General features: G+C 39.3%; 1 protein-coding gene across 1 annotated transcript in view; it reads right to left on the bottom strand.

The window, feature by feature from the left end:
- Positions 1-3,049: 3,049 nt before the first annotated feature.
- Positions 3,050-25,015, bottom strand: part of GAP43 (growth associated protein 43) — a 96,856-nt gene continuing 74,890 nt past the window's right edge. The window contains exon 3 of the mRNA XM_029940699.1: positions 3,050-3,760. Coding sequence (XP_029796559.1) covers positions 3,672-3,760 — 89 coding nt within the window. The 3' untranslated portion in view covers positions 3,050-3,671. The remainder of the gene's footprint in view (positions 3,761-25,015) is intronic.

The following is a 25,015-nucleotide window of genomic DNA, read 5'->3' as shown; positions in this document are numbered from 1 at the left end:
CACATAAGCACATCTCCTGCCTAGATAGAATTCAGTTTCATCTACAGCATAAACACCTTCAATTTTAAGAAGAGCTGTGTGCACTCCCTCTGGTTCCAGACACCTAGCTTATGGACAATAAAAATGGCCTTAGACCACAGCCTTCCAAACATATTTGTCATCATAAGAGTCCTGTTCCCAGCAGATGTCCACAGGGTCCAAGATGGTGGAAAGAGAAAGACCAACCTAGTTTTAATTTTTATTAAAGTACTCCAAATGTAGATGTTTTAAGAATTTCTGCTCTTTTTTAAATACTTATTTATTTTTGGAGCATATATTTGAGAGAGAGTCAGAGAAGGGCAGAGAGATGGAGAGGTAGAGAATACCAAGTTGGCTCCACACTCTCAGCAAGGAGCCCATCATGGGACTTGAACTTGTGAACCATGAGATCATGACCTGAGCTGAAATCAATAGTTGTCTGCTTCACTGACTGAGCCACCAGGCAACTACAGATGTAGACATTTTAGAATCAACAAATTATATTGCTTTCTGAACAGAATTTAGAATCTATTATTTCTGTATCTTAAATGGTCTATATTTCCTATAGAAAGTCTATATTGAGTTTGCATGTGTTATGAATAAGTTAGAGTCACATTGTTTTGTATCAATGTGAGGCTGCAATTGTCCTTAGTATATCTTTTAGGATTATTATAACCTTCTCTGATGTGTCCTTCCCCACTTTAAAAATTCTATTAAGGAGCCAAGAGTTTATAAAGCATATAAAAACAGATATTCACATGTAAAAAAACTGGAATCCCAACTTTGACACAATCAGGAAGACCACTAAATGGTGTATATGAATGCAGACTTACAATTCTATTGTTTTCAGTGTGACCATGAATTCAATGGAAGAAATTTAGAATTATAACTTGAAAAAGAAGTGATTTTTAAAACTTTAAATCCAACTTAGATAACATATAGTATAAGAATGGTTTCAGGAGTAGAATTTAGTGATTCATCACTTACATATAACACCCAGTGCTCATCCCAACAAGTGTCCTCCTTAATGCCCATTCCCCATTTAGCCCATCCCCCCACCCAACACTCCTCCAGCAACCCTCAGTTTGTTCTCTGTATTTAGGAGTTTCCTATGGTTTGCTTCTGTGCTAAGTTACAAGGATGTTACTTTGAGGTATAAATTTGGGAGATAAGTAAAAGCATTTATCCTACAAAAAAAAAACAAAAAAACAAAAAACCCAAAACTTTAGGTAAAAGATTGCCTAAACAAGATAGTGCCAGTATGGCTCCAACCTATGAATGACTTTTTCCAACATCTTATCCCACATGAGTTGAGAACCTAATCAGATTATGGTTAAGTCCCAGATACTTGCTCCAAAGTCTTCTGTGGAAATCTCATCAACTCAGAATGAAGTAAAAAACTTTTAAATTGTTTGGCTATATTAATAATGGTTCCTGACCTTTTTCTGTGTGGCTGCTTCTCCCAATGAAAATTCCACTCAGTAACAGTGACGAGGAAAAACACTGATTCCGTAAGGACTCATCACTGTATGACATCAGCTTTCTTCAGCATATTAAATAGGCACCAGCTCCACACTGAGCTGAGTAGTTACTGAGGTAAAAGTTGTTCCTCCTCAGATCACTTATCTCCACGATCTTCATTATCATGGAGGCTTTGCACTATTTTCTTTTCCTTGCTAGGGAATTCTATGTGCAGATGAGTGTTGGAAGCTGAAGGGGGTCCACCGGCCATGTGTGTCTATGGTGGGGACTCGGGGTCAGGGCAAAGGATGACTTGTGAGGAGTTTGCGCCAGGACTGATTTAGGAAATATTGAGGGAAAAAGAACAGAATCAGATACTTCAAGATTTAGGAACGCTGCTGTTTCTCATGGGATCTGTTTATCCTCTGATAGAGTGTACGTAGAAAAAGGGAACTAGAAGGAGATTTGAAAAGGATGGATGTGCTAAATATACAACTTTTTAAAATATAGTATCATCATCCCAGGAACAATGATTATCTATAATCAAGAATCTGATAGCTGACTTGTGTGGGGATATGTCCAGTAGAAGTATTAACTTATTAAAGCTGAAAAAGATGGAATGTACTGTGTCAATACTTGGATTAAAATAAGTCATCTAAACAAAAGCCAGGGACTTCTAGGAATTATGTATTTCTCTATAATATTTAACTTAGCAAAACCTAGAATAATCTTCCTTTGGATACTTTTCTCCAGAGTCATGAAAATATTCTGAGCTGATCTGAGTAAAGGAAAGTCTTTGTGCCTGTTATGAGTCGAACTGTGCCCCTCCTCCCCAAATGCATCTGTGACCTTATTTGGAGATAGGCTCTTGACAGAGTTAATGAAGTTAAGATGAGGTCATTATGGGGTGGAATTCAGTAAGACTGGAATCTTTACAAAAAAGGGAAATTGAGGGGTGCCTCGGTGGCTCAGTCAGTTAAGCGTCTAAGGCTCAGGTCACGATCTCTCAGTCTGTGAGGTTGAGCCCCGCATTGCGCTCTGCGCTGACAGCAAGGAAACTGCATAGGATCCTCTCTCCCTCTCCCTCGGACTCGCCCCGACTCGAGCTTTCTCTCTCAAAATAAACTGTTTTAAAAAGGCAGGGGAGGGAATTTGGACATAGATATATCCACAGGTGATGCAAAGACACACAAGGAGAAGATAGTCCTTTATACATTGAGGAGAGAGGCTTGCAACAGATCCTTCCCTCCCAGCCCTCAGAAGGGACCCACTCTGCCAACACCTTGACTTGGGACTTCTAGACTCCAAAATGGTGAGAAAATTAATGTATGTTGGTTAAGCTACCCACACTGTGGCACTTTGCTGTAATGCTTTAGCAAATGGATACAGTGCCCAACAATCCCATCAAGGACCAAAGCAATTGGTCCTGACTGGAAACTTAGGCTTCATCCTTCTTTTCCTTATCAGGGTCACTGATGTCAGACTGGGAAGCCAGAAAGATGAAACATGAGACAGCAAGATGTCAAATCAACTAATGAGCTGGTGGAAAAGAAACACAGAGCCACTGGAGTTTGATTACTCTCATGATTTATTAATATTCAGATTGAAAAAGGAGCCTTAGAGCCGCAAGTTACGCTAATTGGCACATTTGCTTTATTTATTTATTTATTTATTTTATTTATTTATTTATTTTCAAAACAAACTGAGTTTTTTATTTTTTTTCCTTTTTGTTCATTCCATCACATTAAAAGGAGGAAAAGAAAAATGGTTTTGAATTCACTCAATATTTTGGACTCCTCAGATGAACGGAACATTGCACACACACTTGGAACAGAGAGAGATAGAGAGGAAAGTGGACTCCCACAGGGCCACACGCACCAGATCAAAAAACTTGGATACAGTGCAAGAATTTCCCGAAATGATTGGATCATCATTACCAAAAACTCGCCATAACAACACCAAGAAACAAAAAAAGTTTAAGCCACACTGTTTGACTTGGGATCTTTCCTGCTTTTTTTTTTTTTAAATGTTTGCCACACAGAGAGAAAGAGGGCTATTGGGTAGGAGAGGACAGACTCACGGCCGTGAGCAGGACAGGAAGGGGACTTCAGAGTGGAGCTGAGAAGAGGGGTGGGGAGAGACAGGGGTCAGGATAGGGGAGAGTGGGGACGTGGAAAGCCATTTCTTAAAGTTCAGGCATGTTCTTGGTCCGCCTCACGTTCTTCTCCTTTACCCTCATCCTGCCGGGCACTTTCCTTAGGTTTGGTTTCATCTACAGCTTCTGAGGAAGAAAACAAGGGTTGGGGGTTGGGGGAGAGAGGGGTTAGTATTTTGTCTCATCTGTTCGTATGATAGTGCAATGCATTTCTCCTTTTCACACCATTTCATAAGAGATTTAAGATACAAAGATTATTGTTTATCTCCGTAATATAACTTCCAAGTTCAGAAGAGTTTACCTCCAGGAGGCTGTTCAGTGACACATATGGACGAGCTCAGGAACAAAGCTACGATATTGGGGGAAGGAGCCACTAAACAGAAATCACCATGGTCTTTAATCTCTCAGCCTCGCAGTGGAGATATCCATACACAGGCTCTTCAAAATAAGGAGTTGACCACAAGCCTGTATCTTTTTTCCATCCACATCACACTGACTGTAACAGATACTTTCTGTGGATCACTGAACAGCCATTCCAACTCTCTCACCTCTTTTTAGTGGTGTTGTAAACACTGGAAAGTAAAATAACTGAATTCCCATATCCCCTTGAAGTTCGAGGGATCCACTGAACACAGTGATGGCCCATTAGATAGAGACAGAATTCCCTGGGGAGGACCCGGAGGAGGTCTTTGCCCTTTACTTTCTGTTATCCCTGGTAACTGGGACATCAAACAATACTCGGTCGGATAGCAGCTATCTTGTGACCACGAAGACAAAAACTCTCCACTAAGGGTGGTGGAGCAGAAAGACGGGGAAAAACTGTCATTGAGTGACCCACCAGTCCCAGACAACTTTAGCTCAGACTTTTTCTTATTATGTGAGACAAATAACTAAACTTCAAACTAAACTATTGTAATTTTTACTTTCTTGTAGTCAAAAACATTCCAACTGAATATGCTTATCCAGAAGGCAATATGCTTTATTTAACATGTAAAACTGCGTCTTTTTATTTTTATGTGGGTTTTTTTTATTATTTTATTTTTGACAGATAGAGAGAAACAGCACAAGCAGGGGAGGGTCAGAGAGACAGGGAGACACAGAAAAGGAAATAGGCTCCAGGCTCTGATCTCTCAGCACAGAGCCCGACACGGGCCTTGAGCCCACAAACTGTGAGATCATTAGCTGAGCTGAAGCCAAATGCTTAACCAACTGAGCCACCCAGGCGCCCCAGACTGAGTCTTTTTAAAGGATAGTTTCTTCCTCAGGAAGTAGGAAATTTTCTAACTCTTCTGTCTTGTTTCCTGATAGAACTCAGTCAATTGATTTCATGTGACAGATGGTTCACTAATATGCCAGCTAGTGGAAAGAGAATTCTTTTGCCCTGAAATCACCCATATTGCTAACCTAAACTTCTTGTGTTGGGTGTTCCCCAGGCTACCCCCAGGTTCAATAATTTGCTAGAAGGACTCACAGGACTCAGTATATAGTCCTATTCATGGCTATAAATTGCTACAGTGAAAAGATACAAAATCATCAAAGGGAAAAGTTGTTTGAGGTGAAGTTTGGAGGAAACCATGCACAACCTTCCAAGGGTCCTTTCCCTACAGAGTCATACAGAATGTGCTTAGTTCTTCCAGCAATAAACTGCAATATGTATGAGATGTCAGCCACTAGGAAAGCTCTCTGAGCTCACAAGTCCAGAGTTCTTACTGGGGGCTGGTCATGTAGGCAGCCTCTACCTAGCACGTACCAAATCCAGACTCCCAGAAGGAAAATGGATGTCTGGCATAAACCACATTGTTTGCAATGGGTGGTTAGGCACAGTGAGGACTCTTAGTTAGGAAATGGTGAGACCCTTCTCAAAATCCAAGTTCCTAGATGCCATCCAAGGATCAACTTTATAAGCATCCTTTCTAAGAAGTGAGAGATGTTGAGACTAAAGACATCGAGGTCTTTTAGGAAACCATTAGAAGAGTTCACATAAATGTATGCTTCTTTCAAATCAGTCAGCTCTATATTTATATTCAGATGAAGTTCAGCATCTACACCCAAATAAGACAACCGCTGGAAATATATTTTTGGAATTCTTTTTTTGGAACAACCATCTGATAATATTCTTTTAAATCTGTCAGTAGCAGAAAATGTTTATCTTCTTGCAAATAGATTTGTGTTTTGAATCAAATGAGCCTGGAATGGTAAATAAAATAGCAGCTATGACGGTTAATTTTAATATTACAATGACTAATTTTTGACCAAAATGTTTAAGTCTGATTTATTTTGGGGATTTGTAGCTGACTACCAGTTATTTCCAAAGCTTAATTATTATAGTAAGGCTATCTACTATTACTGATAAAGACATTTTAAGACTCTAGCCTTCTAAAGTAACCATTATACCAATAATATTTTTCAGGAAAAATTTTTGTATAAAACTAACTCAATCTGATCATTATAATACTCTATGTACCAGCATTGTTCCTCATGGATTATATAGAACTCTGGTGCATGAATGAATTAGCTAATTTTCTTTCTTTAAAACTTTTTTTTAACTTTATTTTTTTGAGAGACAGAGACAGAACATGAGCAGGGGAGGGACAGAGAGAAAGGAAGTCACAGAATTGGAAGCAGGTTCCAGGCTCTGAGCTGTCAGCACAGAGCCTGATGCAGGGCTTGAAGCCATGAACCACGAGATGATGACCTGAGCTGAAGTTGTAGGCTTAACCAACTGAGCCACCCAGGACCTGCCCCAGAATCAGCTGATTTTCTGCCAGAAGAAAGCTTTCAGGTTTATTTCAGTGAAATTTGTTTGTTTGTTTATAGCAATGTGGAATACTCCCAGAGAATTTACTTAGTTCCCTAGCCCTACTCAAACCTTTGGATACTACAGGTATCCCCACGGTGGTTTACTATCCCTATCACCCAGGAAACAATGAATTTAGTGCCCTCTTCAAACTGCAAAAGAAACTGAACATTGATTTATATAGAAGGCTCAGTTGTAGGAGCAAGACAAGACTTTCAGCCTTTCTTCCTAAAATAGACTTGGGAGCTATGAGGTAGATTTGAGGGAGACTGGGGAACTTGAGAGAAAAGATGGAGGCAGAATGTCTGTTTATGGAAAGAGGAAAGAACATCCCAAAAGGGAAGACAAAAGAATAAAGATTCAAGTAATTCTGAGAAGCAGTCACACTTTCTGTCTTCGGTCAGAGTAGAATCAAGTTAAATCCTCCCAAAGTCCTGTACTTTATCTTGTCGCCCTTTGCCTGGGCCTGGGGGGAAAATGGCTTAAATGGCACACATCTGTTGTGGCAGGAAGTGCTGCTGTCCACTTCTTATTAAGAGAGCTTCAATATCTACATATTATTTCCTTTAAAAGCTTCAAAGTATTTGAAATATAATTATTTATTTGCTTGTTTAATAAGTTGTTACTGAACACTTGTAATGTGCCAGACATTTTTCTAGATATTGAGAAGAGGTGAAAAAAACTGCAAGTATTCTTGCTCTCATTTAAGCCTTTCACAATATACCTTTAACAGACAATGAAATCCATAATCATAGAATATCAGTAGGGAGAGGGGCCTCAAAGAACATCCAGTCACTGGACACAACTCTTCAAGGGTTAACAACAATATCATTTTTGCTTGACTTTGAACCCCCTGCATCTGGCACAGAACCTAGTGCAGGGAAGGCCCTCAATAAACATTGTTGAATGAAAGAATGGATGGACATCCTCACTTTAGATGAAGAAACAAAAGTCCAGATATTTCCCTAAATCTTACGGTTTTCTCATGACCTATCCAGGACTAAAACCTCAAACTTCTCCTACTCTCAATTTTCCCATTATAGCAGGTGGTCAAACTTGACCAGAGGAGGTCAAGACCAAATCAGTTTTATTCAGCACTAGAAACAAGTAGCTAGGGTTCACAGCTTTTAGTGACCTAAAAGCCTTCTGAGATTAAAAACAAATTGTTGGCTCCAAAATTTAAAATAAAATGCCATAAAATTAAAACTGATGAAGTTCAATGAGTTGGCTACAAAAGGGAACATGTCAGTCAACCAGCTGGAACTCAAATTAACTGAATACATACAGTTATATATACATTATAGTTTATATGAGATGAGAGTATTTTTTTATTTTATTTACTCGATATTACTGAATACTGAACAAAGGGTCCATCTGTGTTAGATGCAGGGAGGACTAGCTGGTAGAAATAATATGGGTTGTCAGTGGATTCCGTGACATTTTTTATAAGAAAAAATATGAAGGAAGGAAACAATGTAAAGTAAGCATTTTCCACAACCACAAAAGAAGAACAAGAACTCATAAGGATATATTGTTTAAAGCACACACAAAAACAGAAACAAGTAAACAAAAATAAACCTTCACGCAAGTGAAGGAAACAGTGTCAGATGTGAGGCACATGCCTGCTCTAGCCAGATCCACTTGGGAGGGAGACTGTATGAGTTTGTGAAAAGTTTTAACCTTAGACAAAGGGGAAGTTATTGGAAACAGAATCCAAGTTATGTATAAATGGGTCCATCTGAGCATGAACGCCAGAGAGAACTTCCAAATATTGCTAACTTGTTCCTTCTCCCTCCAATGCCAACTCTGGACAAGTCACTGTAGTTAGTAAGTGATGGTGACCATATACTTATATATCTACAATTTCTTACCTGTTCTCTCAGCAGTCTCACTGCCTGGAAAGAATCACAAATGACAACTTTCCTGACCCTCTGTACATAGTGTTTAGTGATAGCTAACGTGGTTGAGCCCTTACTATATGCTCACAACAGCTCTGCATGTACTTGTGTCATTTCCCTTAATCCTTACGGCTCTTTAGGCTCTTTAATCAGTCCATTGTACAGTTAGGGAAGCTGAGGTACAGTGAGATGGAGCAACTTACCTAGGCTGTACTGTTTGTAAATGGCAGCAGTGAATTTCGACCTAGGACAGAGACATCTAGGCAGCTTCTATTTTAGATTGCTCTCCTTGCCCTTATCTTTGCCCAAGAAGGATGGGTGGGCTCAGAGTGGGAACCAGAGCAGGGAGTCCATCGGTACCTAGGCCTGCAGCCTACACAGTCCAAAAACCGGTCTTAGTACAAGCAGCTCAGAATGGAGGGAAGAATCTTGATTAGTCTTGAACAATATGAAATCTTGGCACTCTCTGGCACTAATTACATAATTAGAAATGCTAGAGATGAGTTAATATGTAATCTTTAGTATTTTGTGCAAAAACTTTGATCACCATGGCGAGTGTCAGAGATAAATGAATGGTTGAAGCCAGCTGGTCACTCCAATTATCATGATCCAATTAGGGTAAATAATCACATTCCCCATCTAGAGGACCAACCTCCCTCTGAGACAGTTACTGCTTACTAAGAGGAGGAGAGGCGGTGGGAGCTAGAGACTGAATGAGATTTTCAGTACCAAGTGACACAGAACAAGTGAGTGGAAGTCATTGGGCCCAGAACTCGAAAATGAGGAAAGCCTGGAGTTGTTGATGGGATTGTTGAAAGCCAGCAAGTTAGAGTTGGAAATGCTTTTTCTTTTCCAGTTTAGCTCTCAATAGCATTTTTTTGCTCATATTAAATATGGAAACCTAATATTATGGTTAAGACATTACAGGAAAGGCAAGATTAAGTGAATCACAGGTTACACATATATCAGGTGACCAGTGAACTTATTCTCATTAACAGTCATTACTATTCAATACATAGTAATGGTTTCTCCCCCCAAATCAGCCTTCATCAAGGGAAAGCAACCCCATGAATCCAGTTTTATTATGAGGCACAATGTATCCTCCCAAACAAATTAAAAAAAACCCAAATGCAAAAACTGATGATGCATTTTAGTAGTTTTGTCTAAAGGGGGGGGTTAAAAAATGAAGTTGGGCAGTGTTTTATAATTATACATATTAAATCTATTAAATATTTAAATTCTCAAAAACGGTATTTAGTCCCTGTGAACAGGTGACATTAGCTTCTGGTAAAGACCTGTAAAATTCTCTGGCACTAGCATTTTAGCCTTGATGAAAACATTACTTCTTTCAGACCCAAAGACCTCTTAGAAATGACCATGTTCATTAGGAGTCTCCATGAATTTTATCATTTCTGTTAACTGATAGTTAACATCACAGACAGTAAAGTCATGTGATCTTAATGTTCTAGAGTTAAAGATACTAAAAAAGGGAAGAAAAACTGCGCTGCTCATTTATTCATTTTCTTATTCAGTGAAAGGTCCTGAGCCTCACTACGTGTTTCTACATGTTTCAGATACAGCAGTGGTGCCATACCAGTGAAAACACCAAGTAAGAGAAGGATCTCTGCTTGCAGGAAATTACACACCAGTTAATCGCCAGCACATTTATATGGCAGTGTCCTGGCGAAGCAGTGGCAAAGGAAAAAGTGGCAGCTGGACAAGAAGAACTCAACCCGAAGGGGCATGGTTTCCTCTGGATTTGCAAAGTTGAGTAATTTTAATAAGTTTCAAAATACGAAAACCCTGATCGTTTTCACATTCTCGATCCACAGCCATCATTCGTAACAATCAAGACCACATTAAAACAGCAATGGAGGGGCCCCTGGGTGGCTTAGGTGGTTGAATATCTGACTTCGGCTCAGGTCATGATCTCATGGTTCATGAGTTTGACCTCTGCATCAGGCTCTCTGCTCTTAGTGCAGAGCCTGCTTCAGACTCTCTGTCTCCCTCTCTCTCTCTCTCTCTCTCTCTGCTCCTCCTCCCACTTCTCTCTCTCTCTCTCTCTCTCATAAATAAACATTTTTTAAAAATCAGCAATAAAAATAGAAGTCTTTTCGTTACATATTTGAAATAGTGTGGTGGTAGCCTTAGAAGAGTGAGGGGACCCAGGCGGATGATCTCACAGTGGCCCCTGAAAGATGCATGCAAACTGGCTCTCTGGTCCTTACAGAAACAGAGTCTAGAAGCAGCTCTTGACTTTATGTATCCGGTTCCTTTCCTCGAGAGGCTGAGAAGAGCACGTCTGCACATCCTGTCGGGAGCGGACACGGGGAGCATATGCGGCAGCGGCCGCTGCGTGCTCAGTCAGGCAGCACGGCTGCAGTGCTGCTGGAGGGATGGCGAGCTTCCCAGTGCTCTCGCCTACCCTGAGCTCTAATGGCCCTGTTTACTGGCTCCAGTCCAGGCCCCTCCACAGCCCTACATTACTGAAATTAGGTTGAGTGGATTTCCGAGTAAAACATTATCTCTTGGGACCTGCCCAGCTCTCCCCAGCCTTGTCAACATTGATTAAATAGAAGCTGCTATCATCCTGGGGCCATGCCCACAATTACTCTACCAATCACTCCCGGCTGGGGTGTTTGCTTTCTTTTTATTTTCACTTTTCTTGAATATTAAACATTATCACCTCAAAGGCTCAAAGGAAAGTAATAAAAAAAAAAAAACATTCTGAAGCTAACTCACACTTATCCCTTTGTCATTTACATGGTCTTCCGCTTGAGCTCTGTGCCAGCTGTCAATCTGGAGCCTGGATCCTGGCTTTTGGTGGTCACTGGGATACACATTTTTTACCTCCACCCTTTTTAAATCTTGTTTTACATTTTAAATTCCTTTCAAAGCACTGAGCCAGTATATACCATTTTCATGTCAGCAGAATGATGCAAATATTACCTCTGCCCCCACCTCTTGCTTTCTGAGCCTTCGAAAGAGAAGATAGTTCTAATGCTTATAACACTATTCACTTGAGGATTTCAAAGAGTAACAAGCAAAATTTAACCAAGAAAACTCAAAGGCAGCATCATGGTGGGGTCCCAATGATACATGAAACATACATACACGTGTTTATTTTTTTTTTAAGTTTAGGACCGGGACCAAGCTGATTTGTACTCCTGCCTTGAATATTCCACCAATTAGTCATATGATCTCAGAGAAGTTACTTTTTCTATAAAATCTATAAAGATATGAATAATAGTGACTATTCTGCCTTATTGCAGGTTGTTTGGAGGGTGAAAGAAGAAATCTGAAAGGACTATAAAATTTAAAGTGCAGAATGAAGTACATTGAGACTTTTTAATCCAACCTGTGAGATTTGGCTAAAAAACACCCATTGAGTTTAACATTCTTAACCCAGGAAGATAAAAACCATTTCCCAAAGGGAAAAAAAAAAATAAAAAAGCAAAAAGCAAAAAAAAACCACAAAACTTCTTTCCCAGGTAAGTGATTAAAAGGACTTCTCCACTCAAATATTCTGCTCAGAAAATAAGGATATAAGGGACTTACTAATTAAATAGCTCTTCAGTCAGAATTTGGGAAAGAATCTAGGATCTCTAACATTTATAATGAAAGTCAGTGTTTTTCTGTCTCCCTTCTTTCCCTCCTTCCTTTCTTTCCTTCTTTCTTTTCTGAAAAAGAAATGACCCAGATATTTTTGTTTTGAAAAAATTAAAAGTCAAAGAATGTACAAGTTGACCAGCCTTGAAAACTTCTTAAACAATCTCAGTAGAAAATGTCTGCCAAACCATCAAAAATTAGTGTTCTATCTTCTGCCCCCATTAGAAACACGCAGAATGATTTTGAAAATTGCAATTTATGTGTCTAGCATAGTGGCCCTAAGTCATTTTTGGAACACTAAGGTATAAATAAAATTAAACAGTGTTAACATTGGTTAGTATTCTCACTATGAATAAGTCACCTTTGAAGGTTAAAAATGGAAACAAAAATTGGAGGATTTTTACTTTAGCATAATGGTCAAGTAGATTCACCTCCTTACTCTTCCTCCTCAGCTGAACTACGTGCTGACCTGGCAGTGCAATCTGGAGACCTACTGAGACTCTGCTTTCTGTTAGGCGGTGGGAGGAATGGAAGATGGGGAGTCAGCACAAAGAATCATGGCTCCTAGGACACTGAGAAATATGGAGAAAGGCCATGTTAGTGATAGAAAAGGGATGTTGTGATATTGGATGTGGCTAGTAGTGATGATCAGAAACAGGTCAGCCTAGAAATTGAGTTTTTCTCCTTTTTTGTGGAAACATATATTTTTTAAATTGTTCAAAATTACATCTGATAGGAGTTCAACTCTGCAATGCTGTTTTCACTTGACAGAATCCCAGGTGAGGAGAATCCTAGCTAGGAGAAAGGCTAGCTGCATGTCTCTAGCCTTTAAAAACTCAATTGTCTTAAATCCCACAAACATAACATTAATGTGAAAAATCTAGCCATAGGTAAAACCAGCAGTAGGGTCAAAAGGCATTAAAAAATGTTAAGACACTCTCACTGGAAAAATAAAAGGGGGCAGGGTGTCTAGAGTAAGACTCTTTAATTGTATCGAGAAGATACATTTGTAGACTCTGATTTCAAAATGGAAGAGGTTCCCTTTAATCAGAATAAAAGTCATATTCATCTTCAAGAACCAACTTCAAATCAGGAACCCTGAATAATAGTACCGCTTTTTCCATTTTGCTAATTTTATATTATAGATCTTCCTCAACTTACAATGGGGTTATATTCCCGAAGGCCCACTGTAATTTGAAAGTATCCTAAGTCAAAAATGCATGTAATACATCTAACCTACTGAACATCAAACATTAGCCATGCCTATCTAAAACGTGCTTGGAACACTTACATTAGCCAGCAGTTGGGCAAAATCATCTCACACAAAGTCTATTTTATAATAAAACTGTTGGATATCTCATGCAATTTATTGGATGCTGTCCTGAAAGTGAAATACGGAACGGTTGGATGAATAGAGATGGCAGAATAGTCGTAAGTGTATCTGTTGTTCACCTCTGTGATCGTCCGGCTGACTGGGAGTTTCAGCTCTCTGCCACTGCCCAGCATCATGAGAGTGGATCTTACCACATACTGCTAGCCTGAGGAAAGATCATACTTCAAAGTATGGCTCCTACTGAACATGTATCACTTTCACAACATTATAAAGGCAAAAAATCTAAGCCAAGTCATCGTTAAAGTCAGGCACCATCTGTATTCATATTTCAAGATTTTTTTTTTTAGTGAATGAAATAAAAGAGAAGTAATGTCTATTTCAGATTTTATAAATGGCCTACCAAAGCAAAATGAGGTAGCAAAAAATTAGCTCACAATATTGCCCTTCCTTTGCTTGTCATTCAAGTTTTCACTACACCTCTACATCCCTACTTATGCCTACCAAATATTCTATGCTCCTGGTCTCCGATGCTGTTGGTACCCGCTCAGGTCCCGTTTGCCATCTTCCAGCCCTGGAGGTGTTGGCTGCCAATGGCTCACTCCTGACCCCCGGGTTGGGATGTGACTTGTGAATTACCTCAACCAGAAGCACCTGAAAGGTGATGCACTGTCTGCCCCACCAGACTCCAGTGCCCTCGTTTTTGGGCAAAACCATCTATCGGTGGTACAGTTTATACTTTGGAGCTCTCTGTGGGATCAGGTGGAGACTTCACTTTTCCAGAATCCACACCTTGTACTGTCTTCTTTCCCTGGTCTGTCCTTTTTCTCACCCCTTACAGATATCCACCCATAAAGTATTCACATGAGAGTTCCAGCTCAGGCTCTGATTTTACAGAACGGGACTAAAATTATTCCTTTAACCAAAAACTAAAGACTGGATCTGGGAGGCAGGCCAGTCAGTTACCTTAGTCAATGTGTGTAGCAAACCTTCAAGGTTTGAATCATTTGGGTTTGCTGCTTAATTGTCTCTCGTGACACAGCTCAAATGTTGTTTCCATATCTCCAAAGCTATCCAAGGCAGAATCAGTCAGTTCCTTCTCTTTGTTTCTATGGAAATTATATCTCTTGCATTATACATCAGTTTGTGGTATCCTTTTGAGTCTTCATGACGGTGAACTAATTTTCAAAGGAAAAGGACCCATTTGCTAGAACTCAAACTTCACAAAGGCAGAGGTTTTTGTTGTTGTTGGTCTACCTTTTGTTAAGACCATGCTCTGACAATTATAAACAATGTAAGCAATAAGGAGTAAAGCATTTCCCTCCATCAGGGAAGTGCATACCCAACAACCCACACCGTTCTTGGTGTATCACTGCCTGTAGGTTTTAGTATCTAGGCTAATTTCCCAAGAAAGTCATCCATGATCCTCTAGACCAATTCCTCCATCATGATCCTCAGGCAAAGATTCTTTCAAATTTATTTGGTTCACTAATAAATCCCAAATGCCTAGAAAAGTACCTGGAAAATATCAATATTTATATTTATATTCATATTCATATTTATTTACTTTCATGTATCAGTTCATTTCTATTAACCCCAACTCCTGGTATCATGCTTATCACAAGATTTAATATTCTTAAGGGAAAGAAAGTATGGAAAAAGGGGAAAATCCCAAAAATGCTTTGTGAATGTAGATAAAAACCTTAATTACCTCAAGCAGAAAAACTGTGTGCTTATAATGTTCGAAGAGAAGTTTCTCTGAATTTCAAACTGTTGGATAATAAAAAGGAACCTTAACAGGAGTCTGGCTCAGAGCCATGGAAAGCATTATGCCATCACCCTTCTTCTTCTTTTTTTTTTTTTTTTTGGCTAATTTTAACTTTATGTCTATCTTCTAAGTTTATAACAAATTAGTCAGATTAAAAAAATGTAAAAAGTAGATATGTACTAAAAGCAAAACTATTTTTAGTTGGTGTGGAGTAGTGAATAAGAAAGCTGGTTCTAGAGCCAGACTATTTGCATTTAAATTCTATCTCTGACCCTTACCATGACTTTGAGTGGGTTACTTAACCTCTTACTGCTTCATTTTCCTTATCTGTAGTTGATGGTAGTATTGTTACTCACCTTATGGGGTGGTTATAAGATTTAAGCATGTTAATTATTTAAGGTATTTAATAATGAATGGCTTATTTCAGTAAGTGCTCAGTAAGTATTGGCTATTAGTATTAGTGACTGAATGGGAACTAATATTGGCTTAATGTTTATTACGTGTCATGCATTGTATTAAGGAGTTTCAAACAAAAGGTATTAAATCTACATCTTCCTTGATTTCCTATTTGTTTATCAGTGGAAATAATAATAATAATATCTGTCTCATTGATTTGTAAAGAGCATTAAATGAAAGGCAACAAAATCTAACTCCTGCTACTACCTTGCTTGCCTAGGTGTCTAACAAATGACACATTCATACTTACCCAATCTTAATGCACAGCCCCCTGCCCTTTTTTTCAATATCCCAAGAAAGAGAGAGAGAAAAATCGGTGACTTATGAAGTTTTTTGCTCATAAAGTGGGAGGAAAAAATCATTCTTTCCAGAAATGATTACATCAGCAAAGATGATAACTGGCCAAACCTAAGGGGCATGATTCTATGATGGAGGATGCAAAAATCAAGGCTTCTAAACAGTAATATTTCAAAAGGCAGAAACTTCTCTGCTACTGCCTCTACTCAAGAACAAAACAATCTCCTCTATTTTATACCCAAAGAATAGCAGACAATTGGTTTCAAAAGGAAATAACCTTGTCCTCGGCCTTAGCTCCATTTGATTCCATAAGTGTTGTAGCAAAAATATACCACATCAAATGAACAAGAACTAAGTCACCCCCCTCCCCAGATGGGCAGTAAATCTTGCATCCAGTAGGCAAGTTACAGAGGGATGGCAATTCTCCGGGCACAAGACATCATAGCTGGGGTGCCTGGGTAGCTCATTCAGTTAAGCATTGGACTTTTTGATTTCAGCTCAAGTCATGATCTTTCAGTCACGAGATCAAAGGTCGTGTCAGGCTCCATGCTGACAGCACAGAGCCTGCTGAGGATTTTTCTCTCCCTCTCTCTCTGCCCACCTCTCTCTCTCTCTCTCTCTCTCTCTCTCTCTCTCAAACTAACCTTAAAAAAAAGACATCATGTCCAATTTTAAGAAAAATTTCCTTATTTGATAATCACCAAATATAAGACTTGAAAGAGACTTAAGACTTCTCCTCTTTAATGTTAAGGAAAATGAATAGATACAGTGAGATTTTTTAAGTTCATTATAAGAAATATCTTTTCATTTCCAAGAAGCCTGTTATCATCTGAGGACAGGGCATATGTTGGGGGAGAAGTCCTGGGAGCTGTGTAGAGGACTGCTCTGATGGCTTATTTTTCTTGCTTGTGCACAACACTCTCTCATTTCTGGGCCTTCTGAAGAAGGAATTCCAACAGACTTTGAAGGATATCATAAAGGTAGAGTAGGAAGCACTGTTCTCTTTTAAAAATCCCAGGCTAAGAAATATACTTTTTGGAATCCTGTTACTATTGTTAAGTTAGCATTTCCCTCCCAAAGCTAACCTATAAGTTCTTCTGCTGCATTTTGGAGGAAGTTAATAATTTAAAAATAAAATCAGACCTCAAGTATTTGATATTAATTACAGAGGTCCATATTTAGGAGGTGGGAAAAATTAGACTGGTTTGTTATGTTTGTTGGTCATTTTTCATTAAGACTACTTTTTAGCTTTCCTTTCTTAGAGTTTTTCAACTTCATTCAAACAGGCTGCATAGGCATTGTACCAGCCTTTTTAGGTTTGTCTTTCCTCTGGTGTTTCTATTGTAGTCACCTCGGTCCCATTAATGATGAGTTACAAAAGTGTAAGTGTTTGTAAGAACAAACTTCTAGGCTATACTGGTTTTCATTTAAAAATTCAGCTAATCAGGGTGTTCAGTGGATTAAGTGTCCAACTTTGGCTCAGGTAATGATCTCACGGTTTGTGATGTCAAGCTCTCCATCGGGTTCTCTGCTGTAAGCACAGAGCCCACCTCAGATCTTCTTTCTCTCTCTCTCTGTGTGCCCCTTCATCTCTCTCTCTCTCTCTCTCTCAAAAATAAGTAAACAAAAAAAGAAAAAAAATTTCACCTAATCATTTGTAATGATTTAATATAGATTCAGTTAATATTCCTATTAAAAATATTGTATTTTCAACATTTGTCTTTAAAGGCAAAAACAAGGGCACCTGAGTGGCTCAGTCAGTTACACGTCTGACCTTGGCTCAGGTCATGATCTCACAGTTCATGGGTTCAAGTCCCATGTCAGGCTCTGTGCTGACAGCTCAGATAATGGAGCCTGCTTCAGATTCTGTCTCTCCTTTCTCTCTCTGCCCCTCCTCCAGTCACACTCTGTCTCTCTCTCTCTCAAAAATAAACATTAAATTTTTTTAATAAAAAAGGGCAAAAACAGATCCTAGGTTGTCAAATCCCAAGATCTGATATTTGAGTAAATGATTTGATTATCTGACTCCAGGATTAAAATACAGAAACCGAAATTAGACATAACTGTAACTCTGTAAGGGTCCCTCCAATTATGACTATGGCTGCCTAAAAATTTTTCTACTTGTGATTATCTATTGCTTAGGTAACATTCAGATTTTTAAATAAAAGCACTACATTTATGAGTCATGTCAACTTGTGCCTTGCCATGAGTTGTTGTGATATGTTTGGGTGGTATTTGACTATTATTTATCCTTGTTGTTTAATTTTCCCTTATGGCAATATCTATACAGCACAAAGAAAACTAAAGATGTGGCAGTTGTCTTGCTAATTTTATCAATGCAAATGAATAAACCACATGATTCAGGACAAAATACAAAATCTGTATACAATGTCGTAGAGTTGGCTTATGACTGTAAGATTACAGCAGGATGAAAGCTAAAGGAGGTCTTAGAGATTGCCAGATCTCAGCCTCTCATTCCCTCCAATGAAAACTGAGGAAGAGAGCCTCCGTGACTTGCCTAAGGTCACACAGCTCACTCCGATCCTCCCAGGGTGTCTGGTGGTTCAGATAGCTGAATCCCTGACTCTTGACTTTGGCTCAGGTCATGATCCCAGGGTGTTGAGATCAAGCCAACTGCCATGAGATCAATCCCTGTATTAGGCTTTGCTCTGACAGTGTGGAGGCTTGGGATTCTTTCTCCCTCCCTCTCTCTCTCTGCCCCTCCCCTGCTTGCGCGCACTCTCTCTCTCTCTCTCTCAATCTCTTTCTCTCAATCTCTTTCTCTCAATCTCTTTCTCTCAATCTCTTTCTCAAAATAAATAAACTTAACAACAACAAAAAGAATTCAAAGCCTCCCATAACACCATAATACCTCGCACAGCCTTTGGGGATGAGTGGATTCTACTTCTTGATTTTAACTTGCATCTCTCCCCAGTGGTCCTAACTGCACTGCGTGATCTATTTCTTTCCCTCAGCCTTTCCCCCTTTACTCTAACTTCTCTTCTCCACTCCTTCCCTCCCCCTCTTTCATTCTTTCCTTTGTGAAATGAAAGGTAAACTCAACATAATTTTGCTTTAAGGGCTACCAGAAATGCTTTTAGATACTCTGTATGTTTTCAGAACCAGACTACGGATTATTGTTGTATCAAACTTCAATATATTGTACACAGATTGTGAGGGGTGAAGCAGATATTCTATGCAGAAAGGGGAAAAATGAGGACCTCTAAAATTAGTAACTTGGACTGAAAAGTTAGCATCAACTAGGGTAGGCTTCATAAACTAAATGACTAGTTACCACATAATAAAAGTCCAGAATTGCTAAAGTTACTATAAATGCTGTCATATTTAGGAATCTGTAGAAGACCATTACTACATCCTGAAGAAGAGAAAATAAAAATGCATGCCATTCCCGCATCAACCACTCCTTCACTTCCTGACAGAAACAGTGTTAAAAAACCAACTGAGAAGGTTTAACTCAATTTTGAAATTAATTTAAAAATATTATTATAACAAGAAAGCCCTACAAAAGGTGTTTGTGTTATATGCTTGCACGTGGATAAATAAATGCAATCCCCATCTCTTACTGGGACAATTCATTTTGCACTCATTGTGTGTTTTGGCTTCCTGGGGCCTGTCAAATTATTGCACTGCTTTTGAGTGAAAAAATTGCTTTAAAAATCAATAGCACTCACTGGAACACAACCAGAACTCTATCAAAAAAGTAGTATTTGTATTTGTACTGATTTTTCTCTCTTTAGTCAAAGAGCTGAAAGTTCTTTACTTAGTGGCAAAGAAGGTAATAGCTTTGGCTCTTTGAGGACATTGGGACAATAAGCAATTAAAGAATAAAGATTCCAAGTGAGTCTGCAGCTTGCCTGGGCTAGAACTATAGAATCATGTATGTTCAGCCTGTCATATAATAATACTCCAATTTGAAAGATTATCCCACTGAGGGCTTTCTCTTTTCTGCATCCAGTGTCTTTCTCTAATAAAGCCATTTTCCAAGGCACCCCCTTATGTCTAAAATGTACATTCTACTATCTTCCTACTTTCAAAACCCTATTAATTTGAAAGTAATCAAACTATACACATACAGAAACCTTAGAATAGAAAGGGGTTTTGGAGACCCTCCCGTAATGCTGCAGCTTAAATACGCTAACAGAAGGACAGTCTCTGCTTCCATGAGCCATACCAACTTTAACGGTAACTTATTCCTAATACTTAGCTAAAATCTACCTCCTCTAAGCTTTCACGGAGCTCCTTCTAGAATAACATGGAAGAAAATATATCCCAAATATATTTTCTTTTGTACAAGACAATCCCCAAACACAAAGATAACAGCTTCTCTCTTCAAGAAGTTTACAAATCTGTTCTTTTCTTCAAACTGCATCAAAAGCTATGTTGTAGTTGTGCTATGGTTTCTTCACCTAATCTTTTATTTCTCTATATATTGTAACTTTACCATTTTCTAACAGTATTTTCCTCAAATTCATGGAAAAAAAATCCAAATGGTAAGGCCTTTTGTCATTTACCATTGTTCTTGATCTTTTTTTGACAACTTCTTTTGGCACCCTTCAGCTTTATGCTCCAGAATACAGTGTCAGTTAAGGAACTCCCCCAACCTTTTGTTTTCTGAAGTTTCTGCACCTTTTTATGCTCCAGAAAATGTCTTACTGCAAGCACTTTTCTCCACATAATTTGCTATCCACGCTTTCTCATGATTCCCAGACTTGCTGATGATTCCTTGCTTACCTGTAACAAGATCAAACCTGGTTCTTTCTCCCCTTTGCCTGCACCTGTTGACAAAGCCAGACACAGACCCTCTGAATTTCCCATTCTTTGTCTCATAATTGAGTAGCTGAGATTACAATGGTTTATCCCTGTGAAACAAGCTAGACACAGAGATAAACAAGTCCTGTTCAGCTAACTGACTACACTTCCTCCACTGGCCACACAACCCTGGTTGTGAGTCACCCCACATGTAATTCAACCACTCCTCCCCAGAAATCTAAGGGAAAACACCCCTACCATGACGTCGTGGTCTTTGTGAGCTGGGGGGGGTTTCTGTTGCAATAGCTTGAATAAAATAATCTCCTTAATTGTTGGTGCATTTTTGTGTTTTAATTCCTTTTCCCCCTAACTTTAATGGGGACTATGTCCTGGATTTATTTCTGCTTTTTCCCAGATTTTCTCTTGCCATTATGGGTCTAGTTTTTATTCCCTGTCCCCTAACGTGACTGTAATTCAAGATTCAATTCTACATTTGTGTAGACCCGGCAGCAGAAAATGCATTCTCTCTCATGACTTCAGTCCTGACCTCATAACCAGGTAGCCACCCAATTTATATCGTCACTGTCTTATTAATCCTTATGCATCATTGTAATCATATTACTTTCTTTATCACAAAACTTTAATGACTCCTGGCCTCATACACATTAAATTCCAATTTCTACTGCCAAATATTCCTCTATATCCTTGACTCTACTCCTGGGTCCAATCTTATATTTCAGTCTACTCTGTACATCATACAATCACTATCACTACAAATATAACCAGGTTGGCTTTATCATTCTTTAAAATCCTCTCTCTCCATCTATACCTATTTATGTCCATTGGTTCTTCTTTGTCAACAATACATCTCTCTGAGACCATGAGATGGAAGGAAAAAATAAAAATGAGAACTGTATTGATACTTTTGTTGAAATATGTGCCAAACTCAAAGGGAATAGAGACTAGCCATACTACAACTGCCTGGACATGGAGCCAGCAGTAAGCAATGAAAGGGAGTACAGGTAGGTAAAAATGACACAGAATGTAAAGTAAATGGTTAAGGGCAATAGTCAAGAGGAGGTCAACAACAGGAGCAGTCAACAAGTGTTGGAGGCCAGTATAGATAGACCATGGACATTTGGGGAAGTCTATTAGACAGAAATAGGGCCCTCCAATCAGATCCAAGAACAAGATTCTCATCTCTAAGAGAATGAATGAGAATAAGGCAGAATCTTAGTCTCGGGAAACCAGAGTACAAGTGAGATGAATGAGATGGGGACTTAGGTAAAGCAAACCAAGCAGAAGTCTAGTTAGTAGGACTGTTCCTAGGTAGGAGATCAACAATTGGTGTTTGGGCAAACTTGACTTGATGCTGAGCTGATTGTGTATAGTGCTCTTTAAATTGACCAAGTCTAGGACTGAGAACAGTATCAATTCCAGAACCAGGCATAGAACTCAACCTGAAAGACAGATGATGATAAATGATATCATCAGTGAGGCCTGGAGGGATATATGGCTGTGAGCCAGGCAGGCTTTTCAGAGGACAGTGGAGACATCAAAGTCTGAACCAATGTAGTTGTCTCTCAACATATCTTTCTGCTTCCAAGGTGGCCTTCTTGAAAATGTCTTCTCTGTAATTGACAGTGGTAGCTAAGACAGTTTCTTAAAGCCAGCAAATGACAATGTGAAAGGAAGAAGAGATGGCTCCTACCTCAACAAATGCTCTGACATCATGGAGTTTGAAGCAGGGGACATGTCTTTCCTCATGTTTTAATGAAAATGTACTAAATCAAAATTATTTTGGTCATAGTCTCACTATAATTTTGCTTAGACATGTTTGATGTTCACACTCCATCTGACCCACATATCTCTGCCATCACGACTGACTCAGCTTACAAAATTTCCAAAAAGGTTTTTAAACTCATTGAGGGGCATAGATCATCTTGTCTCATGTTGAGACCAAAAGCAAGAAAATACTAGGGATAGAAAGAATAAATTAGGAGTTAATTTTGTTTTTAAGTTAGATTTTTATGAGACCTTAGAAGGAGAATTGGTAAACTCATGGAGATGTAGCAATAAATTTGGGGACAAAGATAGCATTGAAAATATTCAGAAGATAGAGGAGAAAATTAGAAAAAGATTTTTAACTGAATTTGACTATAAATTGTAATATAGAAAGAAATTCTATGAATTTTCAATACCTTCCAGCCAAGGACTACCAGGAACACATCTGCAGTTAAACAATGCTGGATTTACTGACATTTTGCTCCTAGAGAGAACACAGACAGGGGGACACCATGTGGCACTGCAGTAAGACAGGGTTAGAAAGGACTTATCTGGGCTTGTGCTAGGGGAATTGGAGCAGGATCCAAGGAATCAGAGCTTTGGTCTGAAATGGATGCTAACATGAGACACGGGTCATTTTATAATTGGTCATCTCAGCAAACATTTTCTAGAAGGAAGGAGAAATGAGGTGAGTATCAGCACTCACATTAGCCAGGCTCGGGAAATAGCTGGCCATTTTATGATTTAGAGAATGCCCGTAATTAGTGAGCGCTCAAACACAGTTATGGTGGTATTGTCTTGGGCCTTCACGCAAAGTCTGATATTGGTGTTCTATAGAATTGACTATGTCAGCAAGACAATATCAAGGCCTACCTGTAAGTACCAAGCCAGCACCTGACTGTCAGGAGCTGCTCTTCTGTCTTATAAGAAGAAATAAAGGAGATTAAATTTGAGTTTTCCAGATCTGTAGCTGTTAAGGCCCTTCCTTGTATTTGCCTGTATCCCACCCCAAAGTTTTCCATCTGGTAATACTTAAGGACATATGATTCCCTCAAGCATTAGAGAAAGAGAAATTACATTGATTGTCCAGAAGCAGTGAAAGATTCTACCTCAGTCCAGTGCCATCAGCTGATGCCGATCCTGAAATGCTTTTACTGGCTCTTAAAGATGCTTATGGCTCCCAGTGGACTAGTGGTGCTGTTATCTAATTTAAAATATTTTAATTAAATAAAATCCTTGGTGAGGAAGAAAGAGGAGCCAGATTGGGGTCTGTCACCTCAGTTGTTCCCTCTTATCACTGATATGATAAGACAGTAAGTTTGGCTTTTCCATTCTCTCTGTCTTCCCCTCCTTCCTTTAATGGCCTGTCAAAAGGAACTTCCATCCTGTGTTGGCATTAATGCTGTAAATAAAAAAGAAATGGAAGGAAAGAGGAGGAGGGAAGAGAGGGGTGTGTATGATAGAAGCTAGATTTGCAGCTCAATTGCAAGGCATCTCTCAGTGTCTAGACACCAGCTGCCTGGTAACCATGGAAACCCACTAACTTTGGCTGATGGGCTGAGGAGTAACGGCTCTCAGGAGATCCGGTGGGAATATGGTGGTGGGGGGGGAGAAGGAAGGTGGGAGTAATGGCAGAGAGTATGAGAGTAGTATCAAAGAAAGCAAGAGCAAACAAAACTCTCTTTCTGGAAGGGTGGCATTAACCCTGTTACTGTTTTCCTCATGTGCATTCCACACAAGGCGACAAGGCAGAAGTCCGCCATACCCAGCAGGTGTCAGGACACAGGTTGCTAAAGATGAATAGCTGAGCTAGAAAGATTATATTCCCATCAACTTCCTGCCATGCCAAAGTACTTCCTCAGTAAACTAAAGCTTTCCACAGTAAACAGACACGATCAACAATTGTCAGCGGAAGTCTCGGGAGTAGGAAATTCCAATCCCCAAGACTGGATGCCACTTTTACAAGCACTCAGCAATGAAGATTGATCACAGCTCTTTATACCTGAAGTGTCCTCCCTTCTTGCTGCTCCCTTTTGCCTTGTTATACGGAAGGGTTGAGCTGCTGTTCAAATGAAGAAGGATCTTGAGGGAATGAGTAAGAAATGAAGAGTTCCTAGTCTGGGACAAAATCATCAATCATACAAATATATTTTATTCCTTTCTTCATAAACAGATTCCTATCATCGGAGGTTTCCAATCTATAGATTTTTAAAGCTTTACAGTTGTGTACTGTAATACTGGTCCCATCTACCACACATTCCTTTTGGATTGGGATTTTTAGGCAGCAATCTCCCCAACCCCTCTCATCACCTAATTTTGTCCCCAGTCCCACCCCCTAACCACATGTCACCACTTCACTTCCTTGACTGAGTGCCACCACATACAAACATACCCCGGGGACCTCCAGCCTCTTTGCTGCTATAGAATGAATAGTCCTTTCTCACCAAAGTGCATCGAGCCTACACAGACTCGATTTTCTCGTCTGCCAGTGTTTTCCTTTACTCAGGCAACCTTACCCACCACAGTCAGAATCTAATAGAAGATCTGCTTGTTTTAGTAGAGTTATCCAGTCACAAAACTATTTTCCAATTTTGTAAAGATAATAGATGGTGTGAGAATTGGTCCTTGTCACTCTAATCAAAACTAATAGAGATGCCTAAGCTATATACAT

This window comes from Suricata suricatta, chromosome 5, assembly GCF_006229205.1.
Source record: "Suricata suricatta isolate VVHF042 chromosome 5, meerkat_22Aug2017_6uvM2_HiC, whole genome shotgun sequence".
Lineage (NCBI taxonomy): Eukaryota > Metazoa > Chordata > Mammalia > Carnivora > Herpestidae > Suricata > Suricata suricatta.
This window is presented reverse-complemented; position numbering and strand designations above follow the sequence as displayed.